Raw genomic sequence first — 18813 nt, 5'->3', positions numbered from 1 at the left:
CTTCCTGCTAGCTGGTCCTGGCTGTTCCTCCTTGTTGTGACTGGAGTTTCTGGCTGTGCTGGTCTTCTACAAAGATTTCTCCTGACCTCTTCATGGCTGCAGGCAGGTGAATGAATGGGTTAATGACCTCAGGCCTTTTGAGCACCCTAGATAAAAGGGCCTGTCTCAGGCATTAATTACTGTTATTGTAAAATCTGGCATTATAGTATTCATCCATAGGCTGCTAGCCCATAAGGATATGAGGGCTTTTTGCCTTCATGCACCCAAATTACTCACGCCTAATTTCTTTAGGCTTTTATGCCACAATACCACCAGGACACCTAGCTCAGATATGGCTTTGATGAATCAAAATACCTGATTATAATGAATCCATTAAAAATGGAGACAAAACAGTCAAAAGACCAAAAGCCTTTGGCCAAACACCTATTTGTGTTACTCATATTTCCTTCTCACAGAAACAGAGCCGGAGGAAATGTTGGAGGTCACCCAGCCTAACCCTTTATTAATAATCAGCAATAAGAAAGCCGATATTGTAACACGAGGAATTTAATAACAAGGAAGCAGAGGCCCAGAGAAATGAAAGGATGTGCTCAGGATATGGGACGTTGGAGAGGACAGCGCAGGTTTTCTGTCTGCTGGTCATATTCTGTACCAGGTTGCCTTTCCTGACTTTTCCCACTTTCTAAGGATAGGTGTTTAGAGAGATGCAAGGGCCTAAACATGATTTGTGGGTCATGGCCAGAAAGGAGAAAAAAAAAAAAAAAAAAGAAGGAAGGAAGGGAGGGAGGGAGGAAGGGAGGAAGGAAGGAAGGAAGGAAATATGAGAGTTTACACATATTTTTCTTCCTGCAGCTCTGAACAACTAACTGTGTGCGGACAAGGCGCGTGACAGGGCTGCACTGGCCAGGAGCAGCTCATCTGTTATCTTGTTTGCTGGCATGTCCAGGATGGCTTCCTACGGTTGTAGGAGCTCCCTCCCCTGAGAAGAGCACTGTACTTGGAGTTTGATGCCCAGAGGTCATTCTCTTGACATTCTTAATGATTTTATTTCTTTTCTTTTCTTTCTTTCTTTCTTTTTTTTTTTGAGACAGAGTCTCACTATGCTGCCCTGGGTAGGGTGCAGTGGCATCACAGCTCACAGCAACCTCAAACTCTTGGGCTTAAGTGATCCTCTTCCCTCAGCCTCCCAAGTAGCTGGGACTACAGGTGCTCGCCACAACACCCAGTTTTTTTTTTTATTTTTGTGGTGTAGTTGTCATTATTGTTTTGGCAGGCCCAGGCCTAGTTCAAACCTGCTAGCTCCAGTGTATGTGGCTGGTGCCCCTAGCCACTGACCTATAGGCGCCGAGCCTCTTTCTTTCTTTCTTTTTTTTTTTTTTTGAGCCAGAGTCTCACTCCGTTGCCCTGGGTAGAGTACTGTGGCATCATAGCTCATAACAACTTTAAACTCTTGCTCTTGAGCAATCCTCTTAACTCAGCCTCCCAAGTAGCTGGGACTATAGATGTGTGTGCCTGTAGTGACGTAGTGATGCCCTGCTAGTTTTTCTATTTTTAATAGAGACAGGGTCTCGCTCTTGCTCCAGCTGATCTCAAACTCTTGAGCTCAGGCAATCTACCCGCCTCAGCCTCCCGGAGTGCTAGGATTATAGGTGTGAGCCACTGTACCCAGCCAATAAGTTTATCTTTGGATTTGTGTTTGGTAAGTGAAGTTGGACAGGACAAAGGAACGTGCACCGGGGGCTTGGAGCCTTGATTCACACTTTGTCCCATCTCCTGTCGCCTCCTTGAGGCAGGTTCATGGTTATCCACCCGCTCTGTGCCACTGCTTGGTACCCCGGGTCGCCCACATGGCCTCCCCATTTCTGCTCCTGCCCTGTGACTACTGCCACCCATCATGTGGGCTCACAGGTGCCCCCTTGGAAAGGGAGGATTAATTTATGCACTTCCCAGGGAGGTCCCATATTTTCCTTTTGCATTTGACTCCAGAAATGATGTAGTTGTCTCTAGACGTTGCATTCAATCTTCTTGTAGATGAGACATAATTTGATCAATGTTGGATCAGGATGTAAATATTGTAGGTTCAATTGTGTATTGACACAATGTGCAGTTAGCTGCGAAGTACTGGAGCAATCGATCAGCAGCTTGTCAGGACTCCCACCTGAGTATCATTTATAATGTCAATATCAGAGTACTTTTTCAGAAAGGAAGTCATTCTACCTTTTTTCCAGTTTGTGACTATTATAACATTTTAATTGAATTAGTATACATTTCTGCATACTGGGCTGTTTTATTATTAGAAGAAAGTGGATGATGTGAAAAACAGAAAAATGTTCAACTTCTGCATCTGGAAGTATAAATCTGATGATGTTGACTCTAATAAAATTTTATTTTGTTTGAGTTGCATTCTAAACAGGAAAAAGTGTATGCAAAACCTTATAGTGAAGATAATTTAAATGTATTTTTATAAAATTCGCAAGGCTTAACAAAACAACAGACTTGTATTATTTATAATAAAATTTTTATACGTGAAAGAACCTTCCAAATAAAACAAAATCAAAATCAAAATAAAAAAAACCTGGGAAAACAACATGATATCTTGTCAATAAGTCAAGGAAATGGAAAAAATACATAAATTTATTAATAATTTCTAAGCTGACGACTGCTACTAATTAAAGAGCCTTATAATCATCTACTTAGCGGTACAGTAGGTGGCAGAAAAAAAAATGGGCAACACAGCTGCCAAAAATTATTCTTCCAGGATGTATGGAATGGTACATAGGATTTTTGATGATAAAATGATAAATCAGCTGACAAATTTTAGTATAGCATAATATCTCATCAAATCTATACTACTGCAGAACAAAAAGAGGCAAATTTTAAAAGTAATTACAGCCTGGTATAGATTTTGTGATTCAACTTGATGAAAACACTGATGTTGCAAGTTGCCAACACTTTAAGTCAGATCAGAGATGAGCGACAAGACAGTTTTTAGAGAGAATTTGCTGCATTGCTTACATTTTATTTCACTCACAACTGGATTAGAGATCAGCTCCTAGTGAAAGAGGATATTGTTGATTGGATATTATTTAAACTGAAAAAAACTGTAAAGGAATCACAAGTGTGGACAGCAAAAATAACGAGATGATACAGCAGAGTTATCATAAATTGTTAGATAATTACCAACAATCATGATTTATTCATTATTAGTCTTTGGTACCTAAGGAGATGTTATTGGATTACTTGAAAAGAAATGAGAGGCCAGTGGGGAAAACTTGCAGGCAGATTGTGTTCAGATGTTGGAATGGACCATTTTCACTTACTATCCATGGTCAAATTCCTGGTTGCCATGTGGGGAAACACTAAACTCAACATGGTACATGTTGTACATAAACTCAGAAAGAAGATTCAGATGTTCTGAACTGAAAATGTTCTCCTTTAGCAAATATTTTTGGACATGGTATGTGGATAGTAAAAGTGTATGTTAAGTTGATTTGGAGGCCTTCTTTTTTTTTTTTAACCATTACTACCAACAATGGTAAATAAAAACAAAAGCCCAGCAAAATTAACATCACATATTATTTTATTGATATTTATGTAGATAACAAAATTCCAAAATAACACAAGACAGGAATTTAGACACAATTTTTATTTATGAACAGATTTGATAACCTCATTATAAATTCATTCTAGGGGATTAGCTGAGGACAAAACAACATGTGCATTGGGCGTATTGTTCAACTGGGTTCTTTCCTTTTTAAAATCCAATCAAACACGAAACCCTAAAAGTCCACACAATATGTTGTTGCGATGTTTATTTCTTTGTTTGCCTTATAGAGACAGTGTCTTACTATGTTACCCACCTCAAACTCCTGGCCTCAAAACAATTCTTTTGTTTTGGCCGCCCAAAGTGCTAGGATTACAGGCATGAGCCGCTTTGCTCATCCAAGGTTGTTGTGATTGTTAACAATAGTAATGCAATATCTATGCTAGTAGCACAGGAAATTTTTCTTCAATTTTTAATTCACATAATTTATAAGGTCTTCTAATCATTCTTCAATATTGTAATTGAATTCTTCAATCATTCTTCAAGATGTAAATGCAGTCACTCTTCTTTGTTCACCACATTTAATTCAATTATTAGTTCAAAGTTTTGAAAGGCAATAGATCTTTTATTCAAATACTTTTCTTTCAAACTTCAGATTTTCTTCTCAAAAGCAATAATTGTGACTTTGAGAACAAAGTGAGATATAACAATCTCTAATTTTATTTCATTCAAACTGATTTTATAATGTTCCCTTCTCTATGTTGGGAATATACAGAAAGTATAATCATTACATTGATAAGGAAAATGTTATGCCTTTGGAATGAACATCCTTCAGTGGAATGCTGGTGCCGCTGGGATTATCTGATCCTATAAGGATATGCACCTTTGGTTTTGACTGGACTTTTAGAAATCTGTAGAAATAAAAGTTAACATGTATAAAACTGATAGCAATGAAAATAATTCTTGTATACAGACTTGAACATAAATTCTACTCCATGAAGTTTCAAGTGAACAGTTGGAACAAGAGGATCCATCCCCCAGGTGATTTTCCATTCGCATGTCCAGTGCTTCGTCCAGGATAACTAGAAGGGTGGGCTCAGCTGGTACTGTTGACCAGAGAATCTACATATGGTCTCTTGTGTGGCCTGGAATTTTCAGAGCACAGCAGCTGGGTCCCAGGAGGGAACATTTGCAGATCAAGCATTCCAATAGACCAAAGCAGACGCTGCAAGACCAATTTTGACCTACCCTTGGAATTCACGCATCCCGACTCCCACCACAGTTTATTGATTACAGTTACAAGAGAGTTGCTAAAGGCAGACTAGATTCAAGTGGAGGGGAATTAGACCTCACCTCTTGATGAGAGGAACATCAAATAACTACAGCCATCTGTTAAAACTGCCATGTCTTATGGATTCCTTAAATGTGTTTAACATATTAAAATGTATCATAGTTTTCTTCCATGATTCAAATTTTGGTTAAGAATGCCAGGCCAGGGTGCCGCCTGTGGCTCAAGGAGTAAGGTGCTGGTCCCATATGCCAGAGGTGGTGGGTTCAAACCCAGCCCTGGCCAAAAACCAAAAACCACAAAAAAAAAAATAAAGAAAAATAAAGGCTCTTTCTTATAAAAAAAAAAAAAAAAAAAAGAATGCCAGGCCAGGCATGGTGGCTCACACCTTTAACCTTAGCACTCTGGGAGACCAAGGCAGGTGGATTGCTTGAGCTCTGGAGTTGGAGACCAGCCTGAGCAAGAGACCCTGTTTCTAAAAATAGCCAGACATTGTGGCAGGCACCTGTAGACCTGTAGTCCCAGCTACTCTGGAGGCTAAGGGAAGAGGATTGCTTGAGCCCCAGAGTTTGAGGTTGCTGTGAGCTCTGATGCCAGAGCACTCTACAGGGGGTGCTGTAGAGTGTTGTCTTATAAAACCTTTACTTGGGGACACGCATATACATGTATGTTTGTACTAGGTTAAAGTATAAAATGTGTTTCTGAGTATGCGCTAGAGTCAAAGAAAGTTTGAAAATAACCAGTCTCATCAAATGAGCACTGGCTTGGAGTCTGACTTGGGTTTGCATGTCTGCTACTAACTTGCTCTCTGATCTTGGGCCAGTTTCTTGTTCTCTCTGAACTTAAATAAATATTTCCTCTTCCCAGTTTACTATACATAAAGGAAAACTGCCAATGATTTTGTGATAATTTGGTCTGAGCTGTGATAAATAGTTTTTTGAAGCAAAGCGATGATATAAACCATATCAAAGATTAGGTAAGACTGTCTAACCTATCTAAGAATACTAACAATTCTAAAGAAATTTTTTACCATAATTATCAATAGGCAAATGATTATGTTAAATTTAAGTGTTGTCTGTGTAACAAAGTAGCCCATTTATTTACTCTTAGACCCTCTAAACCAGTGGTTCTTAACCTTCCTAATGCTGCGACCCTTTAATACAGTTCCTCATGTTGTGGTGACCCCCAACCATAAAATTATTTTCATTGCTACTTCATAACTGTAGTTTTTCTACTATTACGAACCATAATGTAAATATCTGATATGCAGGATGGTCTTAGGCAACCCCTGTGAAAGGGTCGTTCGACCCCCAAAGGAGTCACGACCCATAGGTTGAGAACTGCTGCTCTAAACTCTCTTTTTCAAAATATATTTGTAGTAATTATTCATTCATTTGCTTGATCGTTCTCCTAATGATTTTTTTTTGAGCATCTATTTTGTGCAGGTACTGTGCTGTATTTGAGATGCCACCATGAAGAAGACTCAGGGCCCACTGGCTGCATGCAGGTTGCTTACCTCCCTGGGGAGGGAACACAGCAGCAGATACTCAGTAAATATTCTGTAAGTTCACAGAGGAGGGGCTCAGAGAAGACCTTTCAGAGGAGGAAATGGCTAAGCGAGGTGCAGTGAGGTGTAAGAGTGTTCCAGACAGAAGCGGTGGCCAAGGTGAGGAAGACCATAGCTTCTTCTCCACACAGCAAGCGAGTGATGTGGGGAGATGGATGAGTGAGAGAGGAGGAGAAAGGTTCCATGGCTCAACCAGCCAGGGAAGCCATGGCTGTGTTAAGGAGCATGAAGGCCTTTCTGGAAGTTATTGTGTTTATTGTATTTAAGCTACAAAGTGCATTACATTTAATATTCATTTATTAATTTACTCAGCACATCTCTAGGAGAATGTGGAGTGTGGGACAACTCCTTGTGCCTGATGCTGTGGATATAGTGGTGACCAAAGAAGACCTGGTTCTTGCCCTCAATGAGCTTGCAGTTTGGTCAGACAGCAGCCACCAAATAGAATAGCAAATAAACACACAGATAAGTAATTACCAATTGTGGGGAGTACTATAAAGACGCTGTGGTAGAGTGGGGTCCCTCTATGAGGGTGGATTAAGCAGTGACCCCAAGGATGGGAAAGATCCAGTCACTCCCGTGCGGGGTGGAAGGTAGAGCATTCTAGGTGGAGAGTGAGGTGAACAGGAACCCTGAGATGCCAACAAGGCACAGCGTGTCTGAGCGGCTGATAGGCGGCCATCAGGCCATCGTCTCTGCAGCAAAGGCTGGGAACAGAATAGGAAGTGGGTATCACATGACATGGGACTTGAGTGGGGTTCAGTGAAACAGAAAGCCACTGAGGGACATTGAGCAGGAAAGTGACGCGACCCAGCTCCTGCTGTAAAAAAGGTCAATCTGCTACAGACTGTCTAACACACAAAGGAGCAGCAGGCATTGAGAACAGATAAAAAGGACCTGGGTAGAAAGTAGGGGACCAGAGTCCAGGAGAGCAGTGATGGTGGCTATTAGTCCCCCAGGATCGAGTGTGTGTAATGGAGAGAGCCAGTAAGATTCAAGAGAGGCTTTGGAGGTGGAATCTCTGATAACCCCAAACCCGCTCCATCAGCTGTCCTCTCCATCTCAGTTGACAGCAAATCCATCTTTCCAGTTGCTCAAACCAAAAATCCTGGAGGCATCTTGACTCTTCTTTCACATCCCACATACAGTCCATCAGGAAATCTTGTTGGTTCTACCTTCAAAATATTACAGACCCTGACCACTTCTCACCACTTCCGTGTCATCATCTGTGTCCAAGTGACTATCACCTCTTGCCTGCTTGACTGCAGAAAATCCTAGCTGGCCCCCTGCTTTGCCCTAGTCCCCCATCCTGGAGCCTCTGCTGTACATGGTCAATGGAGCAGCCAGAGGGATTTTTTTTTTTTTGAGACAGTGTCTCACTTTGTTGTGCTGGGTAGAGTGCCATAGCGTCATAGCTCACAGCAACCTCAAACTCTTGGGCTCAAGCAATCCTCTTGCCAGGCCTCCAGAGTAGCTGGGACTACAGACACCATCCACAATCCCTGGCTATTTTTCAGAGACGGGGTCTCACTCTCGCTCAGGCTGGTCTCAAGCAATCCACCTGCCTCGGCCTCCCAGAGTACTAGGATTACAGACCCCAAAGGATTCTTTAAACCATTGAGTTTGTTTGGGTCCCTCTTCTGCTTGAAATCCTACGATGGGATTCTCCATTTTATGTACAGGAAAAGTCAAAGCTTTTGATGTGGCCTCTAAGGCCTAGAATGACTGGCCCACTCCTGTCACCTCTTTGACCTCACCTACGTGGCTCTACTGTGTCAGCCTCTCTGACCCCAAGCCACTCCTTAACCGCACAGGCTCGTCTCGTCTGGGGGGCTTTTCACTGGCTGTTCTGCTGGCTGGGACCTGCTTCCCCTAGATGCCACCTGGTAAACTTGCTCCCTGACCTCACGTCTGTCCTGCAGGGAGCCTTCCCTGCCCATCCTGGTGGAAACTGCATGCCACCCTCGCTGTGCCTACCTCCTCTAGCACTCCCTGTCCTTTTTGCTCTAAAATGCAATATTCTACTTCTATGTCTATCATTTGCTATCTATATCCCCTACTCTACAAGAGCAAGGATCTTTGTTTTGTTCACTTAAAAATCTAATTAAACAATTAGATTTGTTCACTTGGCGTGTAGGAGGCGCTCGCTAAATGTTTGTGAAATGCATAAATGATGAGAAGGAATCACAAATGTGTTAAGTCAGAGGGTGGGGCCAGACACCACGAACAACAAGGCGCAGGCTTAAGCCAAAGGCATGCGGCCTCCCAAAGTCTCACTCCTGGTCGGCCAGGGCTGGAGGCACGGACTGTGGCATGTGCTCCAGCAAAGGGACCCTGCTCTGCCCCACCATTTCTCTGTTGGATATAAGAGGAGTTGGGGCAGATAGGAACCCACTGGCTCTCTGAGGAAGGTAGATCGGTTACTCCGAGGTAACTGATCAAGCACAAATGGCCAGAGGAACATCCTGATCTCAGGTTATATTCAAATGGGGGAGAAGGATCCTACCTGCGGACGGTCCAGCCAACAAGCAAGATTTGTCTCCCCTCAGTCTGGGTTCCAGATTTTTGATTTGACCACGTAGGAGAACGGTAGCGCTGTTTAGAGACACGAGGGAGACTGAGGCATGGGAAGGATGGGACTGGAAGGCTGTAGAGGAGTTCAGTTTTGGATTCTAAGTTGAGATATCTGTGAATTGTTGTATGAGTAGGTCAAGTAGGTCACTGGATACACGCCCCTGCAGTATGTGGATTTATTTCTGCATGATTGTACTGTTCTTGTGTGCCAACTTCCTTTTGGCATCCTAGGCATATAGCAGGCCGGGGGCAAATAGGCCACCCCTCCCTATCCCCACTCTCCAGCTTTCATGCATTGGGAAACATATTCATTCATTGATCATTCCAAAGCCATACATTGAACTTTTGCTGTCTACTGGTGCTTTGCCAGGAACTGAGAATACAAAAATCCATAATACTATATATCATCCCTCAAGAAAATCATGTTTAATTGGGGAGATGTGCTGACACACAGTTGAGATTCATGTGCTATGAAGTATATGCAGCTTGAAGAAGAAATGAATACTTCCCTGACTCCCACCTTCCTTTCTACTAGAGAGTGACTCCCTCAAAAAAATGGGAGTAGATCCTATTAATTCCTTATAACCCCTTACAAGTGATTCTTTCAAAACCTTTTCTATCTGTTTGTATCAAGAGAGGGTTCTTTCAATGTATGTCTCAGCAATGAACCTGTTTTTTACTTCTGCATTCCTGAGGGTGACATTTTTTTTCTGAGGGTGACATTTTTAAAGGAGATGAGATGAAGTAAAAAAATTAAGTCAAGAAGATTGATGGGCTGGAAATAAATACTTGGGAGTCAATAGGTCATGGATGGGCACAGAAGTCAATTGTATAATCTTCAAGGTCATGGATGAGCCCACACCCACCTTTTCCACTGGGAAAGGGTGCAGAGTTAGACAATGCAGCAGAGGAGAAAGCACCACCCCCCTGAGGAACACCAACACTGAGGGGGGAAGGGAGGGGCTGCCTACGTAGGACACAGGGAAGTGGTCGGAGGAAGGTGACCTGGAGAACGGCGGGTCACAGTTACTAGAGGAGAAACTCCAGAGAGAAGGAGAGGTCTAGATATCAAATGGTCCAGAGGAGATATTCCACCTGATAAAGACCAACCCGTGCTGGACTTCATGAATGATGATCAATTGCACAGAAAGTAAATGTCAGTGAATGGAGCGGATGAGAGGGAAGGACGTGAACACTGCATGCAAAGTACAGAAGGTAAATGTCAATGAATGGAGTGAATAAGAATGAAGGATAGGAGCACCGTGTGTTAAGTAATTTGCAAGGCAATTTGTAAAGATAACGAGAGCTCTGAAGTGAACCTGGAAAGCAAGATCAGACTGAGGGAAGTTTTTTTTTTTGTTGTTCTAATTGCAAAGATGTGAACATGAATTTATGTTGAGAAGAAGGAGCTTGAGGCGAGGGAGAGATTGAAATCATAGGACATAGTAGATGGCAGAATGAACTTCCTAAGGAAAGTGAGAGAGCTGGCCCCCAGTACTAGCCTGCGATGGAAGGTGGGGTGTCTGGTCTGCTAGAGGGAAGGAGTTAAGGGTGGAGTTCTCCAATGACCAATAAATGTCTCCTAAGAATTAAATTGATTCCTATAACTTCACCTCCCCCACGGGGTCTTTGCAGATACATCTAAGTGCTGAAGTTCCTTTTGATTCCCAGAACAGGTGAGACTTTGCTGGTTATCCTCTGCTTTAAGCCCCTCCCCCCACTCATAACATGCTCTGCTCACACAGCAAAAACACTTGCTGTGAATCCACAATCTGGTGGCTCATAAGAAAGGAGCAGAGATAATACAATGATGAACATATGTAGTCTATTTAGAACCACCTCACAGACATTATCTAAGGCAATAGGCCTGTGTTTGTACTGGTGAGGTAAGAATTTCTTTCACCTGAGTTTTACTATTTGCAAGAAAACAAGGGCTGCTCTTTTGACAAGTGGCAAATAGGTTGCTGCTGGTTCCCAAGGCTGGGTTTGGACTTCAAGCTCATGGAATTTGTTCACCTAAATTCCAGGCAGCAGCATGTATCCTAAGGACACGGGGATTATGTCATCGCCACATTGGCTGAGCCGCAGAGTACATTATACAGGGAGGAGGAAGGACCCACCCACTGCACTTGCTGCTAGATTCACACCCTGCCTCATTTCCTTTTTTGACAGCAGGGAAACCAGTCATTGAACTGATTGTGTAGCATTGCACTGCAGAGTGGATAAGAGCAGAGTGGGCTCAAATCCTGGCTCTGTCTGGTACCATCTGTACAGCCTGGAGCATGTGAATGAACCACCCTGAGCTGCCACAGTTCACCTGTGGAGATGGCGGTGCCAGTGAACACCTCCCAGGGTTGTTGTGTAAAATGAATCAGGCAGTTCATGTAAAGAATCTGCCCAGTGCCTGGGACACAGTGAATACTCAATAAATGTTAGCTACCAATAGTTCTTATTTTAAAAAAATTCCAGCCAATCTGCATTAGTAAAACCGAGCAGCTGCTGTGTATACATCTTTGTGCTCTGAGGTAAGGCGGGGATTATAGATCACAGAGGAAGAGTGGTGTTCTTGGAGGGATCAGGGCCAAATTCAAAGACTTAGGGCTAGACAGGAGGGATGGGTAGAGGATGGACAGAGAGGGACAGAGGATTCCAGGTGTGGGAGCAGTGTGGGTAAAGGCTTGCAGGAGGGACATTGGAAGGACGAGGAACCCAGAGGAGAGGAAGAGGCATGCTAGGAGAAGGCGCTAAGGTTTGAGCCAGCTCACAAATGACTTTATAACAAGGGTCCAATAAATTCATTGCCAATGACAGATGAAATGTTCCCTTAAGTCTGATCAGGAGATAGCTCTTCACACCAATTCTTGCCATACCTTTAGTCCACCCTGGCATTTTTATCCTACATGGTTTGATTCTGGATTCTGCCTTTGTGGCTATTGTATGGGTCTGTCATCAAATTCCTATAGAAGAATGCTGCTATAGAAACCAAAATATTTCTAAAGAAAAAGCCTAGAGCTAGTCAAAAATATAAATTCAAAGGCAAAATCCACAGCATTCAATCAAATATATGTCCACCAAGGTGGCACGCTGTAAAACTTTAATTACTACACTCAAGATCAAAGTAACGTTACTCACGAGTGGAGAAGCCAAAAGTAAATTAAATTAAGGAGTGCTTTCTTAAAAATGTGATGACCGACTAACTCCCCAAGCTCAGCCAGGTGTTCCACTGTGTTTATACACACAATCACCCCACGACTCTCAAACACTCAAGCCAGCATGACAGTGAGGTGTTGTGCTGTGGGGCAGCCACGACAAATTTTACTGCACAGTGATCACAAAGCACATGTATCCTAAGGACACGGGGATTGTGTCATCGCCACACTGGCTGTAATCCAGTGGATTACAGGCACTAGGATTAGAGCCATTGGAACACAGCTCTGGTGAAAGGCAAAGCCTCCTCACAGATGCAGTTCTACAGAGGCTGCGGCCTTAAGGTAGTGACCTTGAGCATTAAACCTAGAGTGCAGTTTAGAGATTTATTAATATTTGTATTCTTTTTTTTTAATAGACAGTGTCTTACTCTGTCACCTTGAGTAGAGTGCTGTGGTGTCATCATCATAGCTCAGAGCAACCTCAAAATCTTGGGCTCAAGCAATTCTCTTGCTTCAGCCTCCCAAGTAGCTGGGACTATAGGCACCTGCCACAACACCTGGCTAGATTTTCTATTTTTAGTAGACCGGCCTCTTGCTCAGGCCGGTCTTGAACTTCTGAGCTCAAGCAATCTACCTGCCTTGGCCTCCCAGAGTGCTAGGATTACAGGCGTGAGGCACAGTGCCTGGCCAATATTTGTACTCATCTTGTTACAGTTTTCCAACTTCATTGTACAACAATCTAAAATATCAGCCTTATGTGGTACTCTAGATCCTAGGGAGAGGAGGAGGAAGGTGGGACTAGAGTGTTTTTTTTCATCAGCTTATATTTTGGGAAAGATACTGACAAGAGAATGGATGGGAATCAGGAAAAAAGATTACCAGTCCACAGACTGGCAACTGGAAACCCTGGTCTCTTTGGTTCTGTTTTTCATTATTAGATCTGGCATGAGGATGAACATTTTGCATTTCATTATCTCTTAATTCACTCTCTATCTTCATCCAGTCACCCCTGCAGCCTCACTGTTGGGTGGCAACTGAAAACCACTCTTCCTTCTTCATTTTGACCTACCTTTCTTTCTTTTCTTTCTTTCTCGTTCCTCCCTTCCTTCCTTCCACCATTTTAGTCTTTTCTTTCTCCCTTCTTTTCTTCCTTCCTTCACTCCCTCCCTCCTTCATTCCTTCCCTCCTTCCTTCCTTTTTCTCTTTCTCTTTTCTTTTCTTTGAGAGTGTCTTACTCTGTTGCCCAAACTAGAGTGCTGTGACATCATCATAGCTCACAGCAATCTCAAACTCCTGGTCTCAAGCAATCCTCCTGCCTCAGCCTCCTGAGTAGCTGGGACTACAGGTGCCCACCATAACACCCAGCTAATTTTTCATTATTATTATTATTACTTAATTTTAATTTTTTTTGAGACAGAGTCTCACTTTTGTCGCCTCCGTAGAGTGCTCTGATGTCATAGTTCACAGCAATCTCTAACTCTTGGGCTCAAGCGATTCTCTTGCCTCAACCTCCTGAATACTTGGGACTACAGGTGCCTGCCACAATGTCCGGCTATTTTTAGAGATGGGGTCTCACTCTGGCTTAAGTTGGTCTTGAAATTGTGAGCTCAGGTGATCCTCTGACCTTGACCTCCCAAAGTGCTGGAATTACAGGCATGAACCACCACACCTGATCCTAATTTTTCTATTTTTAGTAGAGATGGGACTTGCTTTTGCTCTGGCTGGTCTCAAATTTCTAAGCTCAAGGGATCCTCCCACCTCAGCCTCCCAGAGTGCTAGCATTACAGGTGTGAGCTGCTGCACCTGGCCCATTTTGGGTTTTCAAAGGGAGAGAGGAGAAATGGGGAAGCAGGAGCCACAGCAAAGTGCTCCTGAGCCATGTCTCTCAGCTCAGAAGGGAGAAGGTGGAATTAAAAAAGCTTTAAGATCCTGCAGTGATTTGTCCTCAACCCATGTTTTCACCTTCCCAAACTCTGCACCCCAGGTACATATACATTTTCATTGTCCCCTTACAGAAAACCTATTGACTAGCTACCCCAAATCCATTCTGAATATCCTTCTTCCTTGCTGCCCCTCACCGTAGAGGCTGGATAGCCAAACACACACAATTTCTCCATCTTTCTTGCAGCTACAGCTGGGCCTTCATGTCAGTTTTGCCCCATGAGGTGTAAATGAAAGTCTGATGGGGGAACTTCTGGAAAGCTTTTGTGTCTTGACAAAATGGGACAAATGCAACTGATCCAGCCTTTCCTCTGCTCCCCATTTCCCTGTCTTGAACATGGATGAGATGACAAGAGCCACACCATTGCCTTGCAGCTCTGAGGGGAAGATGAAGACAAGTGCAGCGATGTTGGCGTCAAGCTGCTGACCCCACCTCTGGATTTCTTGTTGTGTGGTTTAATCCTTCTCGGTTTAAGCTACTGTTGGTCAAGTTAAATGCTATATCCCTGAGCTGAATGCTGGCCACATAACACATAGCAAACAAACAGATAGGAGCCTTCTTCTGATCAAACTTACAATATAGTGGGAGGAGCAGAAAAAGATGGAAGAAATACGAATAAACCTCCCCAAATGGAATATGGTGGTTTGGGTTATGAAGAAAAAAAATACAGTGCTATGGTAAACTAAATGTGGGTCCCTACTTTAGCTAGCAAGGTCTGAGGCCTCTTCAAGGAGGAGGGGGTTAAGTCAGGACCTGTATGGAGAAGACCCAGCCATTTGAAAAGGAGGTGACAAGGGCTTCAGGCAGACATAACAGACCGTGCAGGGCCCAAGGGCAAAAAAGACCCAGTGTTCAAATAACCAGAAGTCTTCTCTGGTAGGAGGGTAGTAAGAGAGATTGGAAAGCAAGAAAGTTGGAGAATGGTTGGGAACCAACTCACAGGAGGCCCTGCAGGCCAGGAAATGGAGCTTGAATATTAGCCCACATGCAAAATGAAGGTTCTTACATAGACAACGGGCTTAAGAAAGATAGTGGGGCAGGTGCGGACACCAATGAGAGGGCTGTTGGAGTGATCAGATGGGAACGATGGTGATGTTTTGGAATGGACCAGGAGATGCTGCCTCAGGACTGTTCGGGACTCGGGTCAGCAGCCCTGAGCAGATGTAGTATTTAATACTCACTGATACCTCTTCCTTTGGAGTTTCTGACAATTCTCTTGTACCCCTGGCCATATCTTCTTTGTCAGGCCCTTTTCCTCTGCTTGTCTCTGAATACATATGTACTAAAGTTCCTCTGAGTCCTTACCTAGGCTCTCTTCTCATCTTACCCCACATTCTTTCCCTGGGCAAGTGCAGTTTATCCCCTGTACCTACACGTTGGTGACATACAAACATACGTGTCCTCATCAGGTTTCTCTTTTAAGCATCAGACCCCCACTTTTACCTGTTCACTAGACAGCCTGTTTGGATGCACCTCAGGCCTAAATATGCCCCCATGGACTCTGCTCCCCTATCCACCTGCTTCTCACTTGTGCCTCCACCTTAGTGAGTGGCAGCCCCACCCACACCCTTGCCCAAGCCAAGATCGTGGGCATTGGACTTGGCCCTGTAATCAAGGAAAGACTTTTTCTTCTACCTTCTTAAGTTCTGTGGCAAAAGACAGAATAATAGGAGAAAAAGTATATTAAGTTTTATCTGATGTTAACATTTCTATGTGGCATGAGGGTGGTGCTTCACAGAAAGAAGTGAAAACCCCAAAGCATCATTTGACCTGAGGCTTATATACCATTTTAACAAAGAGCAATACAATGTGGAGACACAACAAGACAAAGGAAAAGGGTTTAGGCTGGGAGGGTGGGTGGTATATTGTGGGAAAATCACTAGGAAACACACAAGGACAACTAATGGAAGAGAAGCGCTATTTTAGTAAGGTTTGGTTGTACAGACACATTTTGACACTGATTCTCCATCTCTGGTGATAAGGGTGTTTTCTTCTTGGTATAAGGATGGCACTCTTCTTGGGAAAGTCACACACTGTTTTTGGGTAGAAAAGGGTAAGGTAGAGGTCTCTTCCTGTATCTGCTGTTTCTCCATTGCCTTCAGCTCAAAATAATCAATACATCACAATGGCATACTTTGGGGGCAATGTTCTGATCCCCTTTGAACCTTATCCCTTATTGCATTCACCTGTCAATTGCCACGTCCTATTCACTTCATCTCTTACTCCAAGCTATTTTCAGCCTCACAGCCACAATCCTGATTTCTGCCTCCATCATTTTCCACTAAGTCTCATGGCCATCTCCCGGCCTCCAGTCACATCATCTTCCAATTTATCTTCCACACTCTGGACAGAATTTTCCTTTTAAAACATGATCATATTACGTTCTTGCTCAAAGCCATCCAATTTCTTAGGATGAAATTTAAGCACCTTGACAAGTCTTAATGCCCATGTGGCTGCACTTTTGTCTTGGCCCTGACTACAGTGTGGAAGCCCAAGGGCCTCTCAGCTTCCTCATCTTTGTGTGGAATAATAATAGTAGCCCGGCATGGTGTCTGACAGTCAAGGTTGTGGCTGGTGTTCTTCACCCCTGATCTTTTTGTTTTGTCTTGTTTTTTGAGACAGGGTCTCATTTTCTCACCCTTTACCCTTGATCTTGAAAAGGTACTGGCACATCCTTGAGAAGAAACCAGTGAAGGGCCTCCCAGAAAAGGGGATGACAGTTCTTACTCTTCTTAGGAAACCCCACATAATGTTTAGTAAGACTCCTTCATGGTGAGGATTAAAACTCATTTTTCTGTTTCTTATAGTTAATGGCAAATGGGCCATGGGTGAGTGCTGAGGTGCATTTCTCCTGGAAAACCTTTGCAGCCATCTCAAGAACTGCTGACAGGGCAGGGCCCTGGTGTGCCCTGGGAGGATAAGAGCACTTTCTACTCTTGTTCTGGGGCCCACCATGCTCTTCCATCCTTCCCTGCTCCACAATCTCTGCTCCAGCTCATTTGCTGTCCCCTCTCCCTGCTCATGGCCTTGTGTCCCTTTCCTTCTCTGCAGGCCAAACTGCACATTGTACCTCATTTCTATCCTCTTCAGTTCATAAAAATGGACCCCACAGCTCGGTGCCCATAGCTCAGTGGTTAGGGTGCCGGCCACATACACCAGGGCTGGTTCAAACCCGGCTTGGGCCTCCTAAACAACAATGACAACTGCAACAAAAAAGCAGCCAGGTGTTGTGGTGAGTGCCTGTAGTCCCAGCTACTAGGGAGGCTGAGGCAAGAGAACTGCTTAAGCCTAAGAGTTGGAGGTTGCTGTGAGCTGTGATGCCACAGTACTCTAGAGAGGGTGACATGGTGAGACTCCATCTCAAAAAACAAACAAACAACAACAAAAAAACCAGACACAGGTTCTTCTAACCCCACTGCCCTGTGCTAATTAATCCTCCTAGCAAATTTCCCACCTCCAGGGTTGTGCGTGTTTGGGAGTGCAATGGTTTCTCTCCTCTGTCCCTTCTTGGGACTCCTAGAACCCTTTGCTGATCACTGTAAACAAGATCCTCTGCTTACGATCATGTAAGAGATACCTCATAGTCACAGTATGTGACCACTTTAGGGACATTCAAGCTTGTGGTGCATGTTGTCCTTCCCTGGGATCTCTGGGTTTATATTCTGAAGGACTTTGGGACTGTAAATACAAGACTCCTGTGACAGAAAACCCCATCCATAGTACACTTCTCTGTATTACTTATCAAGGCTGCTGAATCTTGGAAATAACTATACATAGGATTTGTCTCTGCTGTGTAAGATTTTTATTTCTGTTTTCTTTTCAGATAAAGTGCTTGTAAGAATCACAAAAGATCATGAAGATCATGCATGAATCACATTTATCCCTCAATAATAAAAATACATATTCAAATTTTTTTTAAAATCAGGTTTTCATGACCCAGATGGCTGGGAAAATGCTGCCAGGGTTTTTGGCGTACCAAAGAATTTTCTACATCAACGAGAAGGATGCTGCCTATCTTGGCTGTATTACTTCCTACCACGAGAAGAACCGCAGTATACAGAACATGCTTGTTTCAGAAAACTGGCAGTTGATGGCTTTGAAGGGAAATCGGTCAGGTTGGAATTGCTGTTGGAATCCAGAAGTGCTCTCCCCTCCGGCCCCCTGGGAAGGGACACGGGGGCAGGGAGCCCTTGGCTGACGTATCACAGCTTCAACAGCCAGACCTCGTTGCGCCGTCCGAAGGGCTTCATGGGGGGGTCGTACCCTGTGCAGAAGTAGACGTCCTTCTGGTAGGCAGCAGTGCCCTCCAGAGCAGCGCGCAGCTGGGCGGCGTGGGCTATGTAGTCTGCTTCCTTGGCATAACCACCAAACTGCCTGAGGATGCAAGAGCGAGGGTTAATGAAGGACGTGACCTCAGAGAGGGAGAATCATGAAAGGCAGAAGTCCCTCGCCACACTGCTCGAGTGGCGAGACCGGGGACTGATTTGCCCTCTCTGAGCTCATTTTCCTCATCTGTAAAAAGGGGATGTTTTCTGTTTCCTCCAAAGTTGATCAAGGACATTAGATGCACTAACACGTGAAAACACGAACATCTGAAACACAGGAGCGGGAGCTCCCCTTTCCTTCCGGACATTTCCCGAGGCGACAGCAGGCTGGCCTTCCCCAGGCCGCGCCTTCGCCCTGTTCTCTAGCCCCCTCTACTGTCTGGCCGCTTCTCTGCCTCTCTGTTACCAGTCTGGGAAAGGGAAG

General features: G+C 44.0%; 1 protein-coding gene across 2 annotated transcripts in view; it reads right to left on the bottom strand.

The window, feature by feature from the left end:
- Window positions 1-3596: 3596 nt before the first annotated feature.
- HEBP1 (heme binding protein 1) overlaps window positions 3597-18813 on the bottom strand; it is a 39589-nt gene continuing 24372 nt past the window's right edge. Inside the window, exon 4 of one of the 2 annotated variants that reach the window (XM_053556036.1) lies at window positions 3597-4455. In XM_053556036.1, coding sequence (XP_053412011.1) covers window positions 4332-4455 — 124 coding nt within the window. In that variant the 3' untranslated portion in view covers window positions 3597-4331. Of the gene's footprint in view, window positions 4456-17851; window positions 18439-18813 lie in introns of those variants that run through there. The other variant, XM_053556034.1, reaches the window with a different exon arrangement.

The sequence above is a fragment of the Nycticebus coucang genome, chromosome 12 (assembly GCF_027406575.1).
Source record: "Nycticebus coucang isolate mNycCou1 chromosome 12, mNycCou1.pri, whole genome shotgun sequence".
Taxonomy (NCBI): Eukaryota; Metazoa; Chordata; class Mammalia; order Primates; family Lorisidae; genus Nycticebus; species Nycticebus coucang.
The sequence above is the reverse complement of the archived record's forward strand: the minus strand, read 5'-3'. Positions and strand labels throughout refer to the sequence as shown.